This window comes from Macaca fascicularis, chromosome 5 (assembly GCF_037993035.2).
Source record: "Macaca fascicularis isolate 582-1 chromosome 5, T2T-MFA8v1.1".
Lineage (NCBI taxonomy): Eukaryota > Metazoa > Chordata > Mammalia > Primates > Cercopithecidae > Macaca > Macaca fascicularis.
The window spans coordinates 22,935,879-22,957,805 of NC_088379.1; the positions used below are offsets into that span (position 1 = coordinate 22,935,879).

General features: G+C 36.9%; 1 protein-coding gene across 6 annotated transcripts in view; it reads right to left on the reverse strand.

The window, feature by feature from the left end:
• PPARGC1A (PPARG coactivator 1 alpha) overlaps nt 1-21,927 on the reverse strand; it is a 683,938-nt gene that overhangs the window by 24,733 nt on the left and 637,278 nt on the right. For all 6 annotated transcript variants that reach the window (XM_045393226.3, XM_015450215.3, XM_005554588.4 and 3 more), the window contains 5 exons: nt 15,193-15,387; nt 13,101-13,223; nt 12,037-12,241; nt 8,015-8,060; nt 7,832-7,905 (listed from right to left, as the gene is read on the reverse strand). In XM_045393226.3, coding sequence (XP_045249161.2) covers nt 7,832-7,905; nt 8,015-8,060; nt 12,037-12,241; nt 13,101-13,223; nt 15,193-15,387 — 643 coding nt within the window. The remainder of the gene's footprint in view (nt 1-7,831; nt 7,906-8,014; nt 8,061-12,036; nt 12,242-13,100; nt 13,224-15,192; nt 15,388-21,927) is intronic.

Consider the following 21,927-nt stretch of genomic DNA (forward strand, 5'->3'; position numbering starts at 1 on the left):
TTTACCTATTGTACTGCCGTATTCATGCATACTGATTGCTTCTACATGCTACCTTCAATTACCACTTGCAATTCCCAGCAAAAAAAAAAAAAAAAAAAAAAAAAAGCACACTCTCAAATATTCCTCCTAGGAGCCTAAGATACTTAAAGAAATAATGACAAATAATCTCTCTTTGCTGAGTAAATACCCATCAAACACGTCCAACGACATAGCCCTTGAATTGGAGGAAATGGCATTCAACATCCTCACATTCAACTCTGTAAATCTTTGCATAATCACCCCAAGTTAGGGTAGTTTTTACTTCTTTAGTAATTTATTGTCAGGATCCCTCTCTTGATACCAATCACATATTACTATACATTTTTGCTTATCTCTTTTTGAATGTGAATTATGTCTTGTCTTTCCAAATCGATTATAAGCTCTTTGCAGGGTGTGGCTTGGGCGCATTTGTTGCATTATTATTTTCTACTAATTTTAATTTTTCTAGATTCTTCTTTAGTAGTGGGTCTCACATTTCAGCAGTCCAAGAATCACTTGGGATACTGGGTAAACATTTGTAATTAGATGCTTCACAGACCACATCTGGAGAACCCCAGCCCTCCTAGCGTGTCTGCAGCATGCCACTTTGTACTCTCAGGTATACATATTTTGACAGACATTTTAGATTTATAAAAAGAAACCTTAAACTTCAGGAACACCAAATTAGGCCACTATTAAAGAGAGACTGGTTCTAAAAATAGCTTAGGTATCTAGAGATTTCAGATACAGAAATCCTTCTGTGTCTTGAAAATTCGAAACCCTTGTCCTAGTACCTAAGCTCATTATCGCTTAAATAACTGGTTCTCAAGTTGCTCTGGGGAGTGGCGACACCTTGATTGTACTTTCTTTGAGTTAAAAACAAAACCTTTTACCTCTGTCACACATTATGGCCTGTGGCCATTGAACAGACCTTCGTTGAACACCTACTATGTGCTGGATATGACATCAGATGCTGCTATTTCAGGGACTCAGCCTCCAGCGACTTCACAATCGATTTTAATAAAAAGGCGCTTCTTTAAAATTTGACATGAGTATATTTTTCTGCATATACGCTTAAAATTGATGGAAACACCCAGAGACCATCAAACATGCCCCGTGAGTAAAAATATCAGGGCTGTACATTTCTGTTGGCACCATTTGTTGAAGCAAGTAAGTAATGCTTGCTTATTGAATGGAAGATATTTCAGGATTAATGAGTAGATGGAGAGAGAAAAATAATTTGGCTAATGCCCTAAAGCCTTCATTGTTTACTGAAACATCTCCAACCAGAGAATATCTCAAAGCAAGATTAAGAAATCTCACAGACGACAAGACTTCCTATCACCAGGTGCCTCCCTATTGGAAAGCCTATCTCCAGATACAGTTGAGACCCAAAGCCAAACAAAATAAAACAAAAGTGCAAAGAGTACGTTTTCTTTTCACATAGTGTTAAACTTTTCAGAGCTGCTGATGAGACAGGCAACCCCTTGCTGCCTCTGAACTAGTTATTTCTCTAGCCTCACCTCTGCTACCCAAAACCCTCCCCCTGAAGTAAGAGGGAGGTCGGTGCTCACTCCCTTGATGCCACTACCTTTGCTCATCTTCCCACTAATCTCTGGACTCTCGATTTCATGCCACAAGCCCAAATCAACAGTGCTAATGCCTCCCATAACCTCTGGATTATTTCCTGCGTGTTGATTTTCTGGGGAACGTGTACATTTTGGTGTTGACAGTACAAGGTATATTCCGTGCTCTCTCTTGAACTTAGCAGGTTTTGACAGATTTATGTGAGGACAGATGGCCATTACAGGCTGAAGGCTGACAAGAGGCAGTTCCGAGCATTGTTAACACACTTGCACAAACTCTCAGCAGTGCAGCTCGGTGCAGAATGTAATTCAGACTATAGCTTTTTTATTGCCGCCTATTTTCTTTTGTCAAAAGAGCCTGCTGTGCAGAGCAACAAATGGCTGCTATTACCCAGAATGTAATGGGTGTCAGACAAATCACATAACACAAACAATCAAGAGTATGTAGGTCATATTTCAACAGAGCACAACCTTAGCAATATTTATGATTACTGCATTGAAATGTGCTCCATAATAAACAAGCACCTCTACATCACTCACACTTACGCACTTCTGCACAGCAAATCTGGGAGAAGTGGTACATACTCTACAGTCATCTTTTTAAACAGTCCTTTTATTAAAAAAAAAAAAAAGGCAGACAAGTTTTGTTTTGTTTTTCATTATCGCTATGAAACGATTTTCTTGGAGGAGTTTTCTTTTGGGTTTGTTTAATTGAATGACTCTGATAAATGGTGAGTCCCTGGCTCTTTCTTGTGCTGTGCTATTCACCAATGACTTTTTTTTTTTTTAGTAGTTTATAACATTTTGCAGAATCTACAGCAAAATCTGCAACTTACTTTCAAGTTCGTTTAACAGTGGGATTTTGCATATGTTGCACGCCAATTCAGGTACTTAAGAAACAAACAAACAAAAAAATCAGGAGATGAGATTCTAAGTTGCTTTAAAACACACCAAAATAGGAAAACGGAGCACAGAGAGGTGTGTGACTTGTCCTACTCACATATTTCAGGCCTCACGAATTTGGAGTGGGTGTCAAGAGTGCAGAGGGAAAGCTGATATTCACTGAGTACCAACCGTTACCTCTAAAGCAGTTGTTAAAATATTCAGTTGATAAAAGCTGCTCTAGTGTTCTCTCCATCTGCACCTACTTCCCCAGGACTCAATGGCGCTCCACAAGACCCAGCAACAGAAGTGCTCCCACTTGGCACAGAAGGTTCTCCAACAGACCCCGCTAGTCCTCTGGCTGGCTTCAGTCCATTTGGAAGTGGCCTGCCTTCAGTACATTTTAAGTATTTCTCCTATCACCCCTGGTTACTGGGGAACAAACTGGCCTTGGAGAAAAGCTTTAGAACATTCCTATGACATATGCCTAATTCCCCAACTCTTGCTCATGGAAGATGAAGATATCATTAATTGACCCCTGTGTAAATTCCCCAGAGAGCTGGGAGAGGGGATGAGTAAGGGGAACCTGGCATTTCAGGTGGCTATTGCCAAACCCCAAAGCTGATGTGGGAGAGAAAATTCCTTTGCTATACTTGACTTACAAGAAATAGGATGGTACCATTTCCAGAAAAGAAAAATTAGGAACAAAGGAACTGTCATTATAGACACTGGGTCAAAAAGAATGAGATTAAAAATAGAAAATGAAGAATATGGTTGAACTATGGAAGAAATTTCTGACAGTAAGAGTTGGCAAGCACCGGAATGGGCTGTAAAGAGAATTTGTTGGGTCTCCCTTTCTTAGATTCTTGAAGCACAGGAATAGATTCTGTGACCTGTCAAAATCACCTTCCAGTTCTGTGACGCTATGGTTTTCCTTTTAAAACTACCGACAACTACCGATATTTTACTTTGATCTACTTTCCCAAAGATATGTCACATACACAAGAAGTATATACGCCAAAAGGCTACAGCCGTTTGTCAATATTTATGCTGTTTGTCAATACATTTTTTCCAGCAAAATGAACTTTTAAATGGAGAGTCCAAAAAGGCAATGTAAAATTCAACATAAAAGTGGTAGTTACAGATGGGTTAATGAGTGTTTTGTTGTTGTTTTTATGGTGAGTCTACTAAAGTACACTTGGAATGACTGCTGATTAAAGCCTAGAGAAAAAATGAAGTAAAAAATAAATAACATCAAATCACATGTCCCCTCTGATGAAAATAATGTGGAAAAACATATATCAATGGAGAAAAAAAATTATGAAGTCCTACTTGTTTTAGGGTGAAGACATCTGATTATATTTTTTGCTCTTCTCATTTTCTTTATCAGTTATAAAATAGTTCTGCTGTTACAATGTTTACAGTAATAACAAATAAAAACTATATATACATATACATAAAATTTTGGGGTCAGTCACTTTGGTCCCTACCCAAATTCCTTCGTGTCTGTGGTTAAAACCGTCACCTTGTTGAGCTGACATTGCTTTGCCATTCCCATTTCAGAAACAAAAAAGTGTAGCACTCTGAAAATCTCCATATGCAATAGATTTAAATGCCTTCTGCCAAAAGATCATTCTCTTTTCTCTCATCTTGCTTTACTAACAGCTATTTTGAAATCAAATTAGATTTTACACCTGTAAAAGAGAAGAGTTTTTTTTATCAGCCAAAATGAGCTAGTTTAGGACAATCACAAAGAAGTCAGACCAGCTGGCAATACCTAATAAAGCAAACTTCCTATCTCATCCCTCCTGTTTCCCAAAGACACTGCAGATGGGGCAGAGGCATTATTCTGGAGGTCTTAGAATTTTGTTGACTCTTTACATTTCCACTTAAACATTTGGAAAATTTCACTAAAATTTGTGAGAGTAAAGAAAAAGAAGACACCAGAAGGCCTGAGCCAAAGCTTGGGTCACTTCTGCTGCAATCAAACCGATTAAGTCTGTAGACCAAGGATCAACAAACTACCAATATGAATGCTGTTTCTATCCTTGCCACCCACCTGCTGCACCTGTGGCAGACATCACTAATTGATCATGACATTCCCTGTGAGCACAGACTTGGCCTTAGAACCTTTCTCAACACAATGCTCCTGGCAGACAGTACCAATCAATGACACTTGGCAAGTGCAGTGAAGCCTACTTAACATAACATATGTCAATTACTATCTTTAAAATTCAGACTTCAGGAAAGAGACATAATTTCTCTTCGGGCAGACCTGCTTTGAACCCAGGGTCTATCATATAGCTTGTATCAACGTATAAATCTTTCCTCAACAATGAAATGGGCAGAGAGTAAGGAAGATACTGTATGTAAAGTGCCTGTTTAAGGAGTGCCTAATTGCCAGAAATTGTAGGCATAGAAGTAGCTGTTGCTGAGAATCTCAAATCAGTGAGTTTTCTACCGTGATTTGGTAAATTCCATATTTACACCAAAAGCAGTATTTGTTCAATTTGACGTGAAAACAGTGGGAGGTTGGGGAAGCACAGAAAAAGAATAAATAACTTCATATATGAGATTGCCAAAGAGGATACACGGCAAGGGCAATAAAAGGGAAGAGGTGAAGACAGTCAAAAGTTGAAAAGATAAGAAGCAAGGTACAATGACCACTGCAAATGATTAATCAGAATTAGTAATTAAATATCTAATATTTATTGAGCACTTATATAATCAGGGGGCACTCATGTTTTATCTCATTTAATCCTCACACTGACCCAATGAGATGTAGGTATTGTGATCATCTTCATATCACGCATAAGAATCCTAGTCTTTCAGAGGTTAAGTAAATGGACCAAGGCCACACACTAGATGGGAGGACATTCAGAATTTAAACTTGGGTTTGTCCAACAACCAAGCCAAGGTTTTGTAAACTTCACCAAGCTATGCCGTCTGCTCTTTAAAATCATGATATACTACTTTTAATTGAAGCTTTGCTGCTTATAAACTGTTTTACTTCAGATCAAACCACATAAAATTCCATTTTTGTGTGTCAAAAATGATTGCATACTGGCAGTTTTATTTTTCAACCTATATTCTAGTCTTTTGAGTTGACAGTTTTATCAGTAGTTATGAATATGACTTTAAAATGGAGGAAACTGAGGCGTAGAAAAGGTCAAGGATGTAGAAAAGAGTCTTAGCAATCAAAAGATCCAGGAGGGAAAGTGTGTGTGCCATCTTATAGCTCCTTATTGATTTTACAGTCCTTGCCAAATTCATTGTCATTTGAGCATCCCTTTGGTTTCCTGCTTTCTTGCTTCTGCTCCATCAACATCTTCTCTCCATTCCACCCCTGTGCTTCAAAATCTGTGCATTTTGTTGTTGTTGTTTTCCCTGAAGGCTCTCCAAGTCAGGTTAGCCTATGGAGAGCTCAATTTCCTCCACATTCCTTTCCATGGATCCCCTCTGTCATTCACTAGGATGATACTATCGCCTAAGTATTTCTGTCAGTCCTTTAACTGCCTTTATCATTTTTAAAAAATCTTTTGGTCAATCAATGTATTTAAACTTGAAGCTGTGCTACCGTGTTTTCCCTTTGACAACTCTTTTTCTCCCTTTGTGATTCTTTCTAGGTACAATTAGTGTTTGTCACAATCTTCAAACACTACTAAGTGACCAATTTTGCTGAAGGTTTTTAGAGGAGATGACAATTGTAGACATTACATGTTGCATTGCATTTCAAGCCCACAATATCTCTAGAGAAAAAACAAATCTCCCTCCATCTCCTCTTTACATTATTCTCCAGGAAGGTTCCAAACTTTACCTTCCAGCCTCATTCAGCATCTTTCAAGTCCTCATCTCCCTGCTATCCAAAGCTCTAAATCCTTTCTCTTACATAATGCAATTGGGCTTTACTTCAGCTTCCCCAATTTATATCTGTACAGCTATTATAATCACACTCAACGAACTAAAAACTGCCTTCTGGGCCTACCTTTGTTAGAAGGTGGTGGAACATATCCAATAAATAATATTTGCTTTCATGCTACTTATCAGTGTGTCTCAGTACCCCAATAGACTAAATAGTTAATGTACATTGTACTGGTGATTGAAATTATGTAAGATGGTAAAATCTCCTGTAAATGAATGAAATGTGAGTGTAGAAAAATATTCCTGTAAAAAATAACTCAAAAAAGGTCATTGCTAAAATAAGGGTTATCAAATTAGTTGTGGATGGGTGGAATTGGAAATTATTGGAAAAATTATAAAAATCTAGAAGAATTCAGACTACCATACCAATGTCTCTAATCTTGACCTTCAAGGAGCAAGCAATAAAAAGTGGCTACCATCTATAATATGTATTGTATAATAATATATTAGTATGGTTTATACAAGAAAGATGAATAGATAGACCCCCAAATAGCAAACATAAGCTCAAGGTAAAGATCTCCATCTTCTACCAAAACTGTAATATTTGAATGTATATTTTTATGTTTTAAGCAAAGGTAAAATAAAACAGTATATGCTTGAATCAACTTTTTAAACAAACCCACCAATTGCTGGTCCTCACTGGTCAGATAAGAAGGCCTCTACCGCATATAATATATATACACACAAAAGCTACTTCTAAACATATATGTAAGTTATGATGTATTTAAGAAATAGTGTCATGTATGTATTTAAGAAATGATGTTAAGTATATGCTTATAAGTAAGGATTTGTGTGTCTAAGTGTGCATGCCTATAAAGATATGTATATATGTACATATGTGCAAGTCTGCACACACATATACTATCTATCTACACCATGAAATTAACTACTCTACTGCTTGACCAAGTCATGCAATCATGCATTAGGCCTTTCATAAGAAGGTAATTTAGCAAACTCAAAGTGTGAAATTAAACGTAGCAACAATGACCACGGTGGATGTAGGCACCATAGTTCTGGTTGAAAGCATCTTGTTTAATGTACTGTTCCTTTAATCTTATCAGCAATGGTCAGACCCAAAGAATTTCTTGTTTAAACATCCCACGATTCACTTTTTGGTGGGTTCAAGTACCTAAACTTAAAGCACTCAGTGCAAAGGCACCATTTGCAACCAACTCAGAAGTTTGCCTAAGAGCTCTTCAGTTAGTCTAAGTTTTTAAAGCGCTTCAGTATTTTTTATTATTTTTTTTAGAAAATAAGCAACTGGAAATATTTACAGATAACTTCTTATCCAATTTTGTATTCTTTGTTAATTTCATTAATCACATAGATAGTACACTCTATTATCTTATTACACACACACCACACACACACACATACACACACACACACAAACACACAAGTTCCAAGTGAAATATAAGGCTTACCTGCAGTTCCAGAGAGTTCCACACTTAAGGTGCGTTCAATAGTCTTGTTCTCAAATGGGGAACCCTTGGGGTCACTGGAAGATATGGCACATTTATAAAAACAAACTGAAATGGAGTTGCTGTAGCCAAATGTATTAGAACCCCCTTCCCTTTCTGAAAATGGTTACGTTTCTTAATACTTACTTTGGTGACTCTGGGGTCAGAGGAAGAGATAAAGTTGTTGGTTTGGCTAAAGAAAAAAAAAAAAACTAATTATGTAATATTGAGTGTCTTTTAGATTTCTTTTCTTTCCACAACAGTCAAGTTGGAAAAACAACCAGAAAACTGAAAGCCTAAACTAAGGAATTCTCTGAATATTGAATCAAAGTCAGACAAAAGTCCATTATGCTAAAACAGATTCCAAACAGCATTTGCATCAGTAAACTACCATTCGAAAACACATACGAAAACAGAATTTTTCCAAAAATGAACCCTCCCTGTTACAGATACAAAATTTGCATCATACCATCAGAGAGAAATAATGTTTACTGTTTTAATTTGGAATACAGTACACGGTTTGTTTAGATAAGAAAGCAGCAGAGGAACTACAAGGCGACAGAACGTTATGAATATTCAGTTGATTTTACTCCTAAAATGTATAATTTTATATCTAGCCCTGATAATAGGTTATTTCTATGAGGCCAAAGCTCATGCAGTAACTATTCCACTCACTGAAAATTAATTGAGAGATGATGGCAAATTGTGGGCATTGACCCAGATGGTTTAGAAGGGGTTCAGATCTGTAAATCTGAGAGACAACTAAAGTAAGATACCATGTTTATCAGTTGAAAGGTGTATAGATTTGCAAAGATGCTAACTACCTCCTTTTATGCTTTCCTGAATCTTACCTCCTACAGGCGGCATTTCCCAATAATGAAGGGTGAAGAATCTTCTCACCCAAAATTTCAATTGCTTCTCCATGGCAATCTTGTATTTTGAACAGAAGGAGGGGCAAATATGATGAGAGGCATACTTAGGCTATACATTCATGTATTACGTATATCTATGCTTATCTATAAGCATATGCTTATGTGTATGTAGGTTTATGTCAATTTTTTCTCATTAAAATAATTACTTTCAAAAGGTCAAGTGGTAGTTATTTATGTAATGGAAATCATAGTGTCAAAACCAAAAAGGTGTTTAGAATAGTTTCTTATCTTATGGCTGAAGAAACTGAGACCCAACAATACTAAGTGGTATTTTCAGGGCCATAAAATAGTTACTCACAGAGTTGGCCAAGATTCTGTTTCCTTTCTCCTATTGTCAAAAGAAATTGCATTCAACAGACTTTAAAGTAAATTAATCAGCCCCAGCAATTAATTTTTTGAAATGTGAAAATATTATTCATGTCCAAAATAACCTGAAATTAGATACTTTACTTGGATAAATAGTATTTACATATTTAATTTATAGATTTAGATTTACACAGTTGAATAGTATATCATCTTTCAATGTACATCCAGAAATATGAAGCTCATGATATCTTCAACAAATTAGATACACTGATTGATTCAGTTTTTCATTTATACAGGTAAATGAGCTGATTTTACATTAATTTTTGAGTATGTGTAATATAACAAGTCTTTCAAAAAGAATCCACTTATGAAGAAACTTTACCAAGTTTTATGATACTCAACTAATAATTAGGATAATTCATACAAATTCCACAGAAAATATAACCAGATATTAACCATGTGCTATGTGACATAATAAATGTACATTAAAAATCAGTCACTGAAATTCTGGTTTTCAAGAGGTAGTATAGGCTATTTGAAATGCTCAAAGAAAGATTCTCAGATTCTGATTGTTGGGTACAGGTAAGGCCAAAGTCAATGAAAGGAGAGGAAATGGCAACAGTCATAGTTAATGAGACCAAAAGCAAACAGGAAATGAGAGCCATAGGAAGGGGACAGTCCCCAAACCACATACAGAATCTGATCCCTGAATAAACCCAAACTCTCTAATGCTACCATTAGAGGAGTATTGATTTGATTTATTGAGAGTTTAATTCACCCTGTTCCAGTGACTGGTAGACCAGAGACTAGTAGGATCCTTGAAGTCAGGAATGTGTCTTTTTCATGTAGATTGTGGTATTTGGATGAATGCATGAATAAATGGACAAATGAGACATCAACACACAACCATGGCTAGACGATCATGCTAAGGAAATGAAAAGAACCTGCCTCCAAAATATTTTATGGAAGGCATACACGAAGTTCAGTGAGAAAAAAATTACAACACCTTAAGAAAGGTAATTTCAACCGATCCTCCTAGTTATCTCTAATTGTTCACATATTTTCCACATTTTGATTTTAAATAATAATTCAAATAATTACTGAAGTTGAGCATGTATTAGTTCTTACTCGTCAGCCATGTTTCATTTCTTTTAGGCCTTTCATAACTAAAGGATTTTGTCTGTTTGTCAACAGACTTTGGTCTGGGGTGAGTCTTTTGTGCCTTGCCACAGATATATACCATATACAGCCAGTCTCATCTAAAGAAAATTTCCTCCAAAGGCCTATTTAACTCTTCATTGTCATGATTTGTAAAAGTTTACTAAAAGAAAAATAAAAACAGAAAAAAAAAAAAAAAACCTTTAAAACATGTGCTGCCAGGCTGGGTCACATATTACAAGGACTTTAAATTTGGCCCCAGAAAATACATGCATGACCAGGACAGGGTGAGGAGTAGCCCAGTAAATTCATTTGTTCACTCACTAGAGCGAGCTCATCTGCTTCCCCTCACCTGAGGCCTTCATGACCAACGAGGCCTATGGCACTATGGTTCTGCTCCAGGAAAAACTGTTGTAGTGCTTATGAGGAAGATCCAGCTGGAGCAATGAGAATGCAGTCCATTTCACTAAATATATTTTCCCAAACTGACAGAAAGTGATGGGTAGTGGATTTGAGATATCTACCAGGGAAAGCCTCATGGAAAGTCAATTTAAAATATTAAAGGAAGGCTCCCGAAAATCCTGGGCTAATACCGAGGTAGAGAGGAGGAAAGAAAATTCAAAACACTGGGAAAAAAATCCGTATTGAATCAGTAGCAATGACAGCATACCTACACGAATTAATCATGGTTCCAAGCAGAGATCACTGCCTACCACTCTGCAGTTAAAAGGAAAAGTTGGGAAAATGAAAGTGAAACAAAAAGAGGTGTATGCTTACAATTGGTATGTTATAATATGTCTACTTCTACCAACAAGGTTAAAGTAGAAGCTGGCATGTTTTAAATCAACTGCCCATTTCAAGGGGTCTTTGGGCTTCTACGACTACAACGTTTTGAGAAGGAGGAGCCTAAAAGACAGAAAATTGTATCTCTGCCAAGACAGGTTTTCCCCAAATCACCAGGATCTGCCTCAGAAACATCAGCCTCCTCTAGCAATATATGGTGATAATAAAAATCAACCCAGATGTTTAGTTGAATCTAGGCACTTTCTTAAATTGAAAGAAAACAATCAGGAATTTTCCAATCTTTATTTACAGAATAAAATCCACGAGCATAGCGTGTGGTTGTAGAAGAGTAGGAGGAGAAGGAGTGGAAGAGAAAGAAGAAGAGGAAGGGGAGGAGCAGGAGGTGAAGGAGAAGGAGAAAGAAGGAGAAAAAAGAAGAAGAAGGAAGAAGGAGGAGGAGGAGGAGAGGAAGAGAAGAAGAGGAGGAGGAGGAGGAGAGAAGAAGAAAGAAGAAAAAGAATTAGAAAAGGAATGTACTTAGTAATCAAGACAGGCTGCATAAACACTATTTACCACTTCTTAAGGTGTATATAACAAATCACTGATGCCTCATTTTTTCCATTACTGGAAGGGAAAAAATAAAAGCTCTATAATGAATTGGTTAGCCAAGCTTGTTCATAACCTCAATTATCTCAGCAATTCAGAGATTCATATAAACCTCATCTGATGTTGCAATTCCTCCCCACCTAGCTAACATTTCAGGAGTCTTTCAGTGCTTGTGAATTAGACGGCCTAGCAGCTGAATAGAATATGTTTAACCTGTGTCCAAAGAAAGGTTTCTTCCCCCGCTCTATAATAAGTGCTGAATTCTCTTTCCACAGAGTGACACCGATGGGATGGAAGCAAGAAGTTGGTGTGTTCTCCGACCTTACGTGTGCTTTCTTTGCTTCCAGTGCCCTCACCAACAGCTCGTTTTGGTCCCCAGCCTACCTTGTAAATGTTGAGACTGCGATTGTGTGTGGGACTTCTTTTTGGAGGTGCATTTGTCTCTGCTGCTGTTTCTGTTCTCTGTGGGTTTGGTGTGAGGAGGGTCATCGTTTGTGGTCAGATATTTGAGAAGCTCCGAGCAGGGACGTCTTTGTGGCTTTTGCTGTTGACAAATACTCTTCGCTTTATTGCTCCATGAATTCTCAGTCTTAAAAACAAGGCATAAAGAAAACTAAAATTAGTGAACTGAACCTTATCAGAATGGATATAGGTTTTCTGAAGAGATGGGATTTTTCAATGAAGTGTTCAGTCTAAGTGTACTAGATCTATGAGCTGTGAATAATTGTTTGCAGAACAAGGGAAGAAAATTACATTTAAAATTCCTAAATGACATTTATGCAGCTTTTTGTTTTATTTCTCCTACATTTCAATGTTCCTACTCAGCAACATGTAACTAACAAGACCCTACAGCGCCTTTACTGTGAATACAAAAAAAATAAGCTGGTTTAAACCTTAATTTGCCACTGATTGCTGACGCCCAGTACTCACAACTCTCTTAAGTACCCCTTAATGCTCCGTTTTCACTCACAGTGAATGGCAAGACAAACAATGTTTAATACAGCCCGCTAGCCGAATTATGGCATTGCCAGCATTCCATCCAATTAATGGCAGAGATAGATGTTTTGTGGTGATTCCAAATGCAATCTTCCTCAGGTTAGACAGCTAGCAAAACAGCAATCCTGCATCTTAAAGCCACTCATAGATAATACCAGCTTATCAGCAGATTTTACTGTAGCCCACAATGCTGCAGGTAACAATAAAGTGGGCAAGAACTAACAGACAGTGGCACTTCCATTCCAAACACTCAAAGACAATGCGTAAATGAACTCTGCCTAGTTTAAAGTAGCTCAAGCGCTGTTTACGGAATCCCATTCATCATGGATTTCACCATTATGAGGCAGCTTCGGGGTCCCAGCTGAATTAATACCTACGAACTTATTTGTTTTACAACTTCAAGCCAAAATCCTTTGGTACTTCCCCCCGTATTAAAAAATTTACATTTGTACCTTAACAATTGCAGGGTTTGTTCTGATCCTGTGATTGTGATTTGCATGGTTCTGGGTACTGAGACCACTGCATTCATTATAACTTAGCTGAGTGTTGGCCGGTGCCAGTAAGAGCTTCTTAAGCTAGAAACATTATCAGGAAAAGGGAAAAGCAAGTAAAGTTATGCATCTTTTAAGCATTGGAATAAGTTATTGAAATTTTAAATGTAATTTATTGTAATTATAAAAGTTAATTCTGTCATTTTATTTATGTCACACCTTAGCGCAATAGTGCTACAGGAAATATGATATTTAAAGAGTAGAAAAAAGTTTGACATTATACTACCAACTGTGAAAATATTTCCTTTTTCCTTCCAATTCAATTTCTAGAATTGTATGCATAAGAACAAAAATGCAAATATGCCAATTATTATACAAGTAATAATAGTGAAAAATAGAAGGAAAATCTCAAATTTTCCAGCCATAAGGGATTACTGAATAAATTGGACTTGGTGTGATCTACATATTTTTTTAACAAATAATGCAAAAAACATCTTTCAAAAATAGTTTCCAAATCACTCCTAGGTGAGAAAAGCTGCCTTGCTGAATGAAGACATGGGAGTGTAGTGTGGGGGGTGGGGGAGAATAGATACACATTTTCTTTTCAAAAACCCAAATAAGTCAACTGGCAACAAATGAAAGATTTTATGATGCTTTGAACCATGTTTCATAACCTAGTATATGAAATTACTGATTCAAAGAATGCCTGAAATAAAAGAATGACTATCACTGATTCTAGAAAAGAAAAAAAGGATTTGTAAGTAGAGTCCTGGCCTGTGGATCAGGAGACGTGGGTGCTGACACAGGCAAAGCATTTGCTGTCTCCTGACCTCTGTTTCTTCATTTCACTGGATGACCCTCAAGGACTTCCTTGTCCTGACATACAGTATGTCTCTGAGTCAGCTACTCTTCCCAAATGAACAAACTGAATAGATGAAAACAATCTGATATCAATGGAAAGGAATCAGGGTACTAGGGAGCAAAGCCAATGACACTAACAAATGGAGAAATTGGAGAATAAATAACAATTACTTATGAGATATTCTCTATGTCAGAAACCTCAAAATCCAATGGACTCTAAGTATGGCCTCCATGTATTTGCATAGAGTATTTTTAACATTTAAAAACTTAGTGATAGGAGAGTAACAACCTCCAAATGGCATGTGAAACACACTATTAGAGTCTGGAGGATCATGGCATCCCATAATTTACACAGCATGACCTTATATCAGACTTACAGCAAATGACAAATGGCTACCACAGATGAGAAAGTAAACTGTCTCTTAGAACTAATAAAACTCTGGTCAAGCACTGCATTGAAAGGAAAATTCTCTCTTCATTGCCAACAAATTCAGTCTTCATTGTCTACCATAAATTTAAGTAACTTGGGTGGCAAACATGCTATAGTTTTTCAGTCTTCATAAGAAATACGGATCCAAAGTCTTAAAACATTGCATATTTGTTGATCTACCAATTCTAACTCTAGGATTGTATGTATAGGAATAAAAATGCAAATATGTCTATTATTATACAATTTAAAATAGTAAAAAATAGAAGAAAAAACTAAATATCCACCCATAAAAGATTGCAAAATAAATTATAATATTTCCATACAATAAAACACTATGCAACCATTACAAATTATGCATATATTTGAATTTGAACCAATATGTTCATGATATATCTTAAAAGAATATTGCAATCATTTTTATATGAGAGGTTATTTGAAATCACAGGTGAAATTTTTAGTTTTTTCTTTTTAGTTGTCAACATTTTCTAAGTTTTCATCATGAACATAAATAATACTAAGAAAAATACACATAACAGGAAAAGATAGTAAAGAAAACAATTGCAATAAGATTACATGAAGATGTGTATTATCAACATTTTTAAACAGAGAATCGCACAATTTGCAACTCTGAGTGTGCTTGGGGATTGCTTTGGCATCATTCTAAATGAAAAAATCCAAACCTTATTGTGACTACATCATACCCATGCAGCGGGTAGCCAGAGGCAACTCCAATTCCTGCTAAACAGTAGGAAGGGTTCTTACTAGAGACGGCTCTTCTGCCTCCTGGGGTGGAGGGGTGCCGTCAGGCATGGAGGAAGGACTAGCCTCATTGTCAGTGGTCACGTCTCCATCTGTCAGCGCATCAAATGAGGGCAATCCGTCTTCATCCACAGGGAGACTGTCCAGTGTCTCTGTGAGGACTGCTAGCAAGTTTGCCTCATTCTCTTCATCTATCTTCTGCAGAAACAGAAAAAACCAGAAGATGTGAGTTGACACTGGGAGGCAGGTAACACTATGCATCAACATGTTTGACCAAATGAGTGAACCATATGTGAAATCTAGAATGCCCATTCCAGAACACAAACATCATATCTTTCTCAAACTCCAAATTCATGTTTTGGTCCAAATGACACAATTAATGAATACTTCTACTGCACTAATCTCTGATGGTTGAGCTGCCCAGTTTATCAATTTGTTATGTCAGCGCTAAAACTGCTGCATACAATTCTTCTTGGTCATAGAAGTGTTTTCCACTTGCTCACGTTTTCTTTCCCTGACTAAAAGAAAAGATTGCGAGAATCTTGGAGCTTGAGAGAATTTTAACCATCATCAATTTCATTTTCAGATATAGTGTTTGAATCTCCTATACAGCATACCGCCCAAACTGTCTAGACAGCTCTCTATTTGAATGACACCAGAAAGTGGAACTATACTGAGAGCAACTATACACTTTCATGGTTTCAATTATAATCTCATCACTGAACACTCCAAAATCATTTATTTATTTTGCTCCCTGATATCTCTCCCAACTTTAGTCATAAATCTCGAACTGCCTACTGGACACTGCTACTTCATAATAGCTCCCTCATCCCCAAAACCCAAACTCTACAACTTTCACAACAAAACTGCTATTTCTTTTGACTTCTTTAGTTCGGGTAACAATTCTTCAGACTCAAACTCTGGACCTATTTTGACTCTTCTTTCTCTGATCAGTCACTGAATGAAGTCTTACTTTGTAATGTTTACTAAATGCATTTATTTCTTGTGGCCGGGGCACTATTCCAGTGCACTATTATTTCTAATAGGGGCTCCTGCAAATATATCCTACCTTGTTTTTGACTCATTCCCACCAACACACTCTTAGAAAGCTAATCTTCAATCATTCACTTAACAAACATTTTTGAACATCTACTCTGTGCCAGGGACATCTGAAGTATGAGAGATACAAAGAGAAACAAGACAAAAGTCTGCCCCTCCAATAAACACTACTGTGGAAGGGAAGAACCTGTAAACAATTCATTATAAAATATAATATTTATTTCAGTACTCTGTAAAAAACGTTCAAAGACTTCCAAACATGTACCTTGTTAACAAGGCAATGTGTTATATTCTATGCACGTGGACAACCAGTACCATCACTGGGCACATGGCACAGCTAATCAATGATTACTTGCTAAATAATTCATTGATCTGTGTTTATTGCCAACAATATCTTCTGGACCATTTTCTTTTCCTTCTTTTAGCACTTCACATTGTTTGTCCAATCTGACCTGCTTCCAAAGTCTTCTTTTTAAAGTTCTGTACGCTATGACATTAACAATATGAGCTAAATTATCCCACACAGATTTTATTACAAAATGCACCTAAGCTGCTGACATCTAATGAAGCTAGCAGTGCCCACGCTTCCTTTCTCTCTAGCACTGAACTCCAGTTAATTGACCTGACAAAATTACAAGAATCACAGAATAAGACAGCTAATCAGAAAATCAAATTGTATTACTAGAGAAATTAGGCAGGCCTTTATCACGTATACATTCTATTTTCACATAAAAATTGTTTTCCTTCATTCCTGATCAGCCTCCATCCAGGAGTAAAACTAAGGACTTCTTTTGGATTCAAGAGGCCAAGAAGAGCCATTTGTACTCCCCAGGGACTTTAATTGGCATTTTTTAGTTTGCATAATGCATCCCTCTCACATCCGTGGATTTGAGACTGTGAGTCAAGTAGTTTGGGTGCAATGTGGTGTGTATAAAGTTTAAAACTTTAATGCAGGTGCTGGGCACGGTGGCTCATGCCTGTAATCCTAGCACTTTGGGAGGCCAAGGCAGGAAGATCACTTGAGGCCAGGAGTTCAAAACCAGCCTGGCCAATGTGGTGAAACCTCATCTCTATTAAAAATATAAAAATTAGCCAGGTGTGGTGGCACATACCTGTAATCCCAGCTACTCGGGAGGCTGAGGCAAGAGAATTGCTTGAACCCAGGAGGCTGAGGTTGCAGTGAGCCAAGATCACGCCACTGCACTCCAGCGTGGGTGACAGAGGGAGACTCTGTCTCAAAAAAACCCAAACCTCTAATTCAGGAGGAAAATCCTAATCAGAAAGGGTAACTGTTAACTTCAAAATGGTGACACCTACTTCCATAAACTGACCAATAGTTAAAATCCAAATTGCACAAGTCAATAACTAAAACTTATTGAATACCCTCAAGTGCTCAGGGTATTGAATACCCTCAGGCCCTCGAGTAGATTCTTCAATCTACCTTCTTTCAATATGCCTTTGAAAGGACCCTGTATATGTAATTCTAATATTAAATAGACTGAAATAATATTCCTTATTTTCTGCCCAGGATCATAATCTGGTATCCACAGATTTCAGTAACTCCTTTCTTTGATTCCCCCACATACAAAAATTAAATTGAGATTATTTAACTGTTCTGAGTACAATTATATTTAAATGAAATATATGTATTTTAAAAATCATCTCAAAGTCATGAGATTTACATTATTATAACTATCTCCACATTATCTAATAGTTTTAGAAAATATATCAAATACACATGCACACACAGACACATATACACACTTTCAATAAATTGGACATTTTTCCAAGTATCCCGTTTTTCAAAAAAGGCTTATTTCATTGATGTCCAAAAATAGTTCCAGAAAAAGAGTTAAGAATATTTACCAATAAATGGATAATGTTGTTTACAATGATTTAAATTTTGTGTTTGGCTTTCCAGCAATACTACCAGCCGTTATTTGCTTTCAATCACATAATACAATAGCGCCTTAGCTCTATCCCTAATGTAAACAAACTACAATAATTCCAATCAAGTTAAAATGACAAAGAACACTTAAACCAACCAGTTTTCTCCAATGTCTTTAATAAGTCTGGGAGAATGTATAACAAATACAATGGCAAAAGTATTGGAGCTTGATAATGTCATAATTAATTTATAAGATCTGATTAAACCACCAACTATTTTAATTCCCCTCTCTACTGGAAACACAATGAGAGGGAAGGATTTGTAAGATGGGAGATTAGCATGGCGGCGTGTGTGTGTGTGTGTGTGTGTGTGTGTGTGCGCGCGCGCATTGGAGTATGTGGGTAGTAAGGGCTACTATTCAGCCAGTATCTATCATAGGACTGTAATGATTATTTACAGTCTGTATCCATTACAAATGATTATTCAATACTATTGTTATTATCTCTGTATGTGGGTGACTCAGAGAGGTGCTCCAAGACATTTATTTAAGTAAATTTGTTAGTGAATTAAGAAAGGAAACAAATGTTATTGTTTCAAATTATCTGTGTTTTCTTTAATCATAGGAAACTGAGAAGAAAACTTGATATTTGCTGATGACACTTTGTGTTTATGTAATGTTGAGTGGATATTGCCCCTCACTGTGGCAATTTCAATTAGTTTAGCATGAGTTTCAACAATCACACACCCCGGAGAAGGCAATGGATGTGACAGAGAGGACTCTGTTAAACAATTAATGTCACTTCCCATTATTGCTTTGGTCCCAATTTACAGAGCAAATAAATCAAAGTCACCGCAGATGAAGCACACTGGCCCACTCACACATGTCTGTTCACAGGTGACAGGGTATAGAAACACATTAGTCACCGCACTGACATTGCCAGATAACCTTTCAAAGACTCAGCTCTGATACTGCTTTCTAGTTGTTTGAAATTACTATTTTACAAAACGATATACTTCTTAGCTCCATCCGAGTTGGGAAAAAAAGAAAAGAAAATGCAGAGTGGGGAGGAAGAAAGAGCAGGTCACCAATTAGATAGTGATCTACAGCTACACAAACTAAGCTCAGCCTTGGAGCTGGCAGCAGAGGCGGAAGGAAAGGGAGAAAACAGGCCAACGGGTATTTCCACAGTGGAGCTCTGTGGCTATCAAACAGCATTTCCCACGGTGGGTGTCAACCTTGGGTTCTCCTTACGCAATGCAATTCTTCCGACCTAAATAAAGGTCTGTGTGACTGTAACACCTTATTCTCTAAGGGCCCTCTAGGAAGAAAGAAGGCACATCAACAAAAACTCACTCACAGTGTAAACAATTTCCAGTGACAGATGATACACATGCATTTATACGGAAAACCCAAAATTTAGAATCTGCAACAATTCCTAAGTGTTACCATGTCATTAATAAATGATAGTTTAGAAGAGTCAACAAAATGAGAAGGTTTATCTCTGCTCTTTTGGACAGCTGTGTCCCTCTATGACCTGTACTAGTCTGACATAATTTAAAAGGCATAGTTGAAAGAAGATAGGTTCTGTCCCTTCAGGTGGCAGATTTACAGATTAAAATTAATAGATTAAAATTCTGAACCCAGTTTGTAATATTTGGGTCTTCTTCCTTTGCGCACAGTTGGCAAAAGGATCTTCCAACTGGTTATACATGGTGTGGCAGACAGTGCATTCAACTCACCCAACTGCACACAGAGGGTCAATAAATCCACTAAATTAAGGAGGAGAGGAGGGACTCTGAGATGCTAACTGCCACCTGAAGGGAGAAGTGCAGAGTGAATACTGCATGTGGTATCCCAAAGACTTTTAAATGCGAGCTATTATGAAAGGACTATGCCCTGCTTATGTTAGTCATTTTTTCTGCATCTTGTAGGATTGCAATTACACTCTGTGTCCCCAGATTCTCACACTTGCTTGATCTCTGTTTGATAAAAATAGTTTAATAGCCATTTAATCACAGCTTCATTATCTTGGCTCTCTTAATGCGAATTAGGCCAGGAGAATTCTCGCTTCCTCATTATTCAAATCATCAATAAGAAGGAAACAGTGGGGTCTTCTTATCATTCATTAATCAGTTTCAGTATCTTAGGTACTGTGTACTCAGAGATCAATCTGTGTGAGAGGTGACTTAACCTCTCTGAGCCTCTAATTATTTTTCTATACAAAATTTCATGTGATTATTTGCCTAATCCCTATTATGGAATTTTTTTGCACTCATGATTAATAGAAAAAAAAAAAAGAGTTGACAAAGGCCTCAAAATTCTTCAGGAAGGTGTTCATAAACATTTCCAGTGTATATTCCCATCAACTTGATTATCTGTATTTGAATTTTATTCTTTGAACAGGATCTACTGCAGACATTTAGCACTGGGCCAACTCCCCCCAAATACCCAGCATGCCCCAGGTTTCCTCCTTGCCCCATCCTGCTGACTTGGAAACAGCTAATGAAGACAAAATTAACTCCTACTTTAAGTGAGGCCTAATTAGGAAAGGAAATCTGCTAGAGTAACATCTGGTAATGTATTCCAAAGCCAAATATAAATGACATTCTTGGATTATCCACTACTTTGGATTATTGGTTCCACTAGGCCCCACCAGGAGTTCAAATAACTACATGGGAAAGCAACTTTTATAATAGATTCAGAAGTTCACATAAGAAATACAGTGGGTCAGAGGTGTGTCCCTTTCTTGAATCTCCATACATAAAACCCTGTACCTCAGTTTCATGCATGAATCAGCAAAAAAATTTGCATAAATGTACACATTTTGGTTCTAATGTATAAAGTTTGATTCAATATTTATAAGAAACTAAAGTCAAAATTTAAAGAAAACTAAGTTTTTTCCGCAATAAAATTTAAAAATAATAATCCAGAGTAGACTATTGGAATAGGATTTGAGGTTTTTAGCTTTTTTCTTTAACCCGTGCTAATTAGAACAGACACCACTTAACCGCATGTGTCTACTTGAAGTGGTGTGAGCTTTTGCTTACAGGTTGTTAAATATTTTGAATACCCACCTTCAAACAATTGATTTTTTCCCTCTTCTTTATCTTTCTTCTCTAAAATCTCTGCAATCCACTGTGGGTTTTGTTTTTGCTTCTTTTATACCCAAGTGTTGGTACTGACAGTATATCTGCCACTTTCTCACACATCCAACCAAAAATGGGCGGAATCCCACATGTAATGACTGAGAGGTTCCTAGCTCCTACCTCACTTAAAGGAGGAGTCCTTAAAATAACCCAATTACTTTTTGTTTGTCATACGAGATACAGAGCTGAGAATAAGGTATGGGCACTGGAAGGTGGGGAAAAAGAAAGAAATCTCAAGCATATGTGTGCAATAAAAAAATGAAGATAATACCACCTTACATTACATAACACATTATAAATGCTTTTTGTCCATTAATTTCTTACATATGCCCTGAGAGTTAGCTTATTCTTATTTTATTCCCATGAGAGATAAGCACATTATGTGACAATCTATTTTGCCCTGTTGGATGCCAAATTTGCTGGAATTTGAGGGCTAGCAGAAATAACATAAATTTTAATTTCACAGTCTGAGTAACTCCCCATGGGCATACAGGCTACTTGAAATACTATGTATGTAAATGTTTCTGTCCATATCACACCCTCAAGTTTATATCTCAAGTACACATAATTAAAACAGAATCTAATGCACATGTATATCTCAATGCCTTGAGTGCATTCTCTGATATTCAACTGTAGTTGACTAT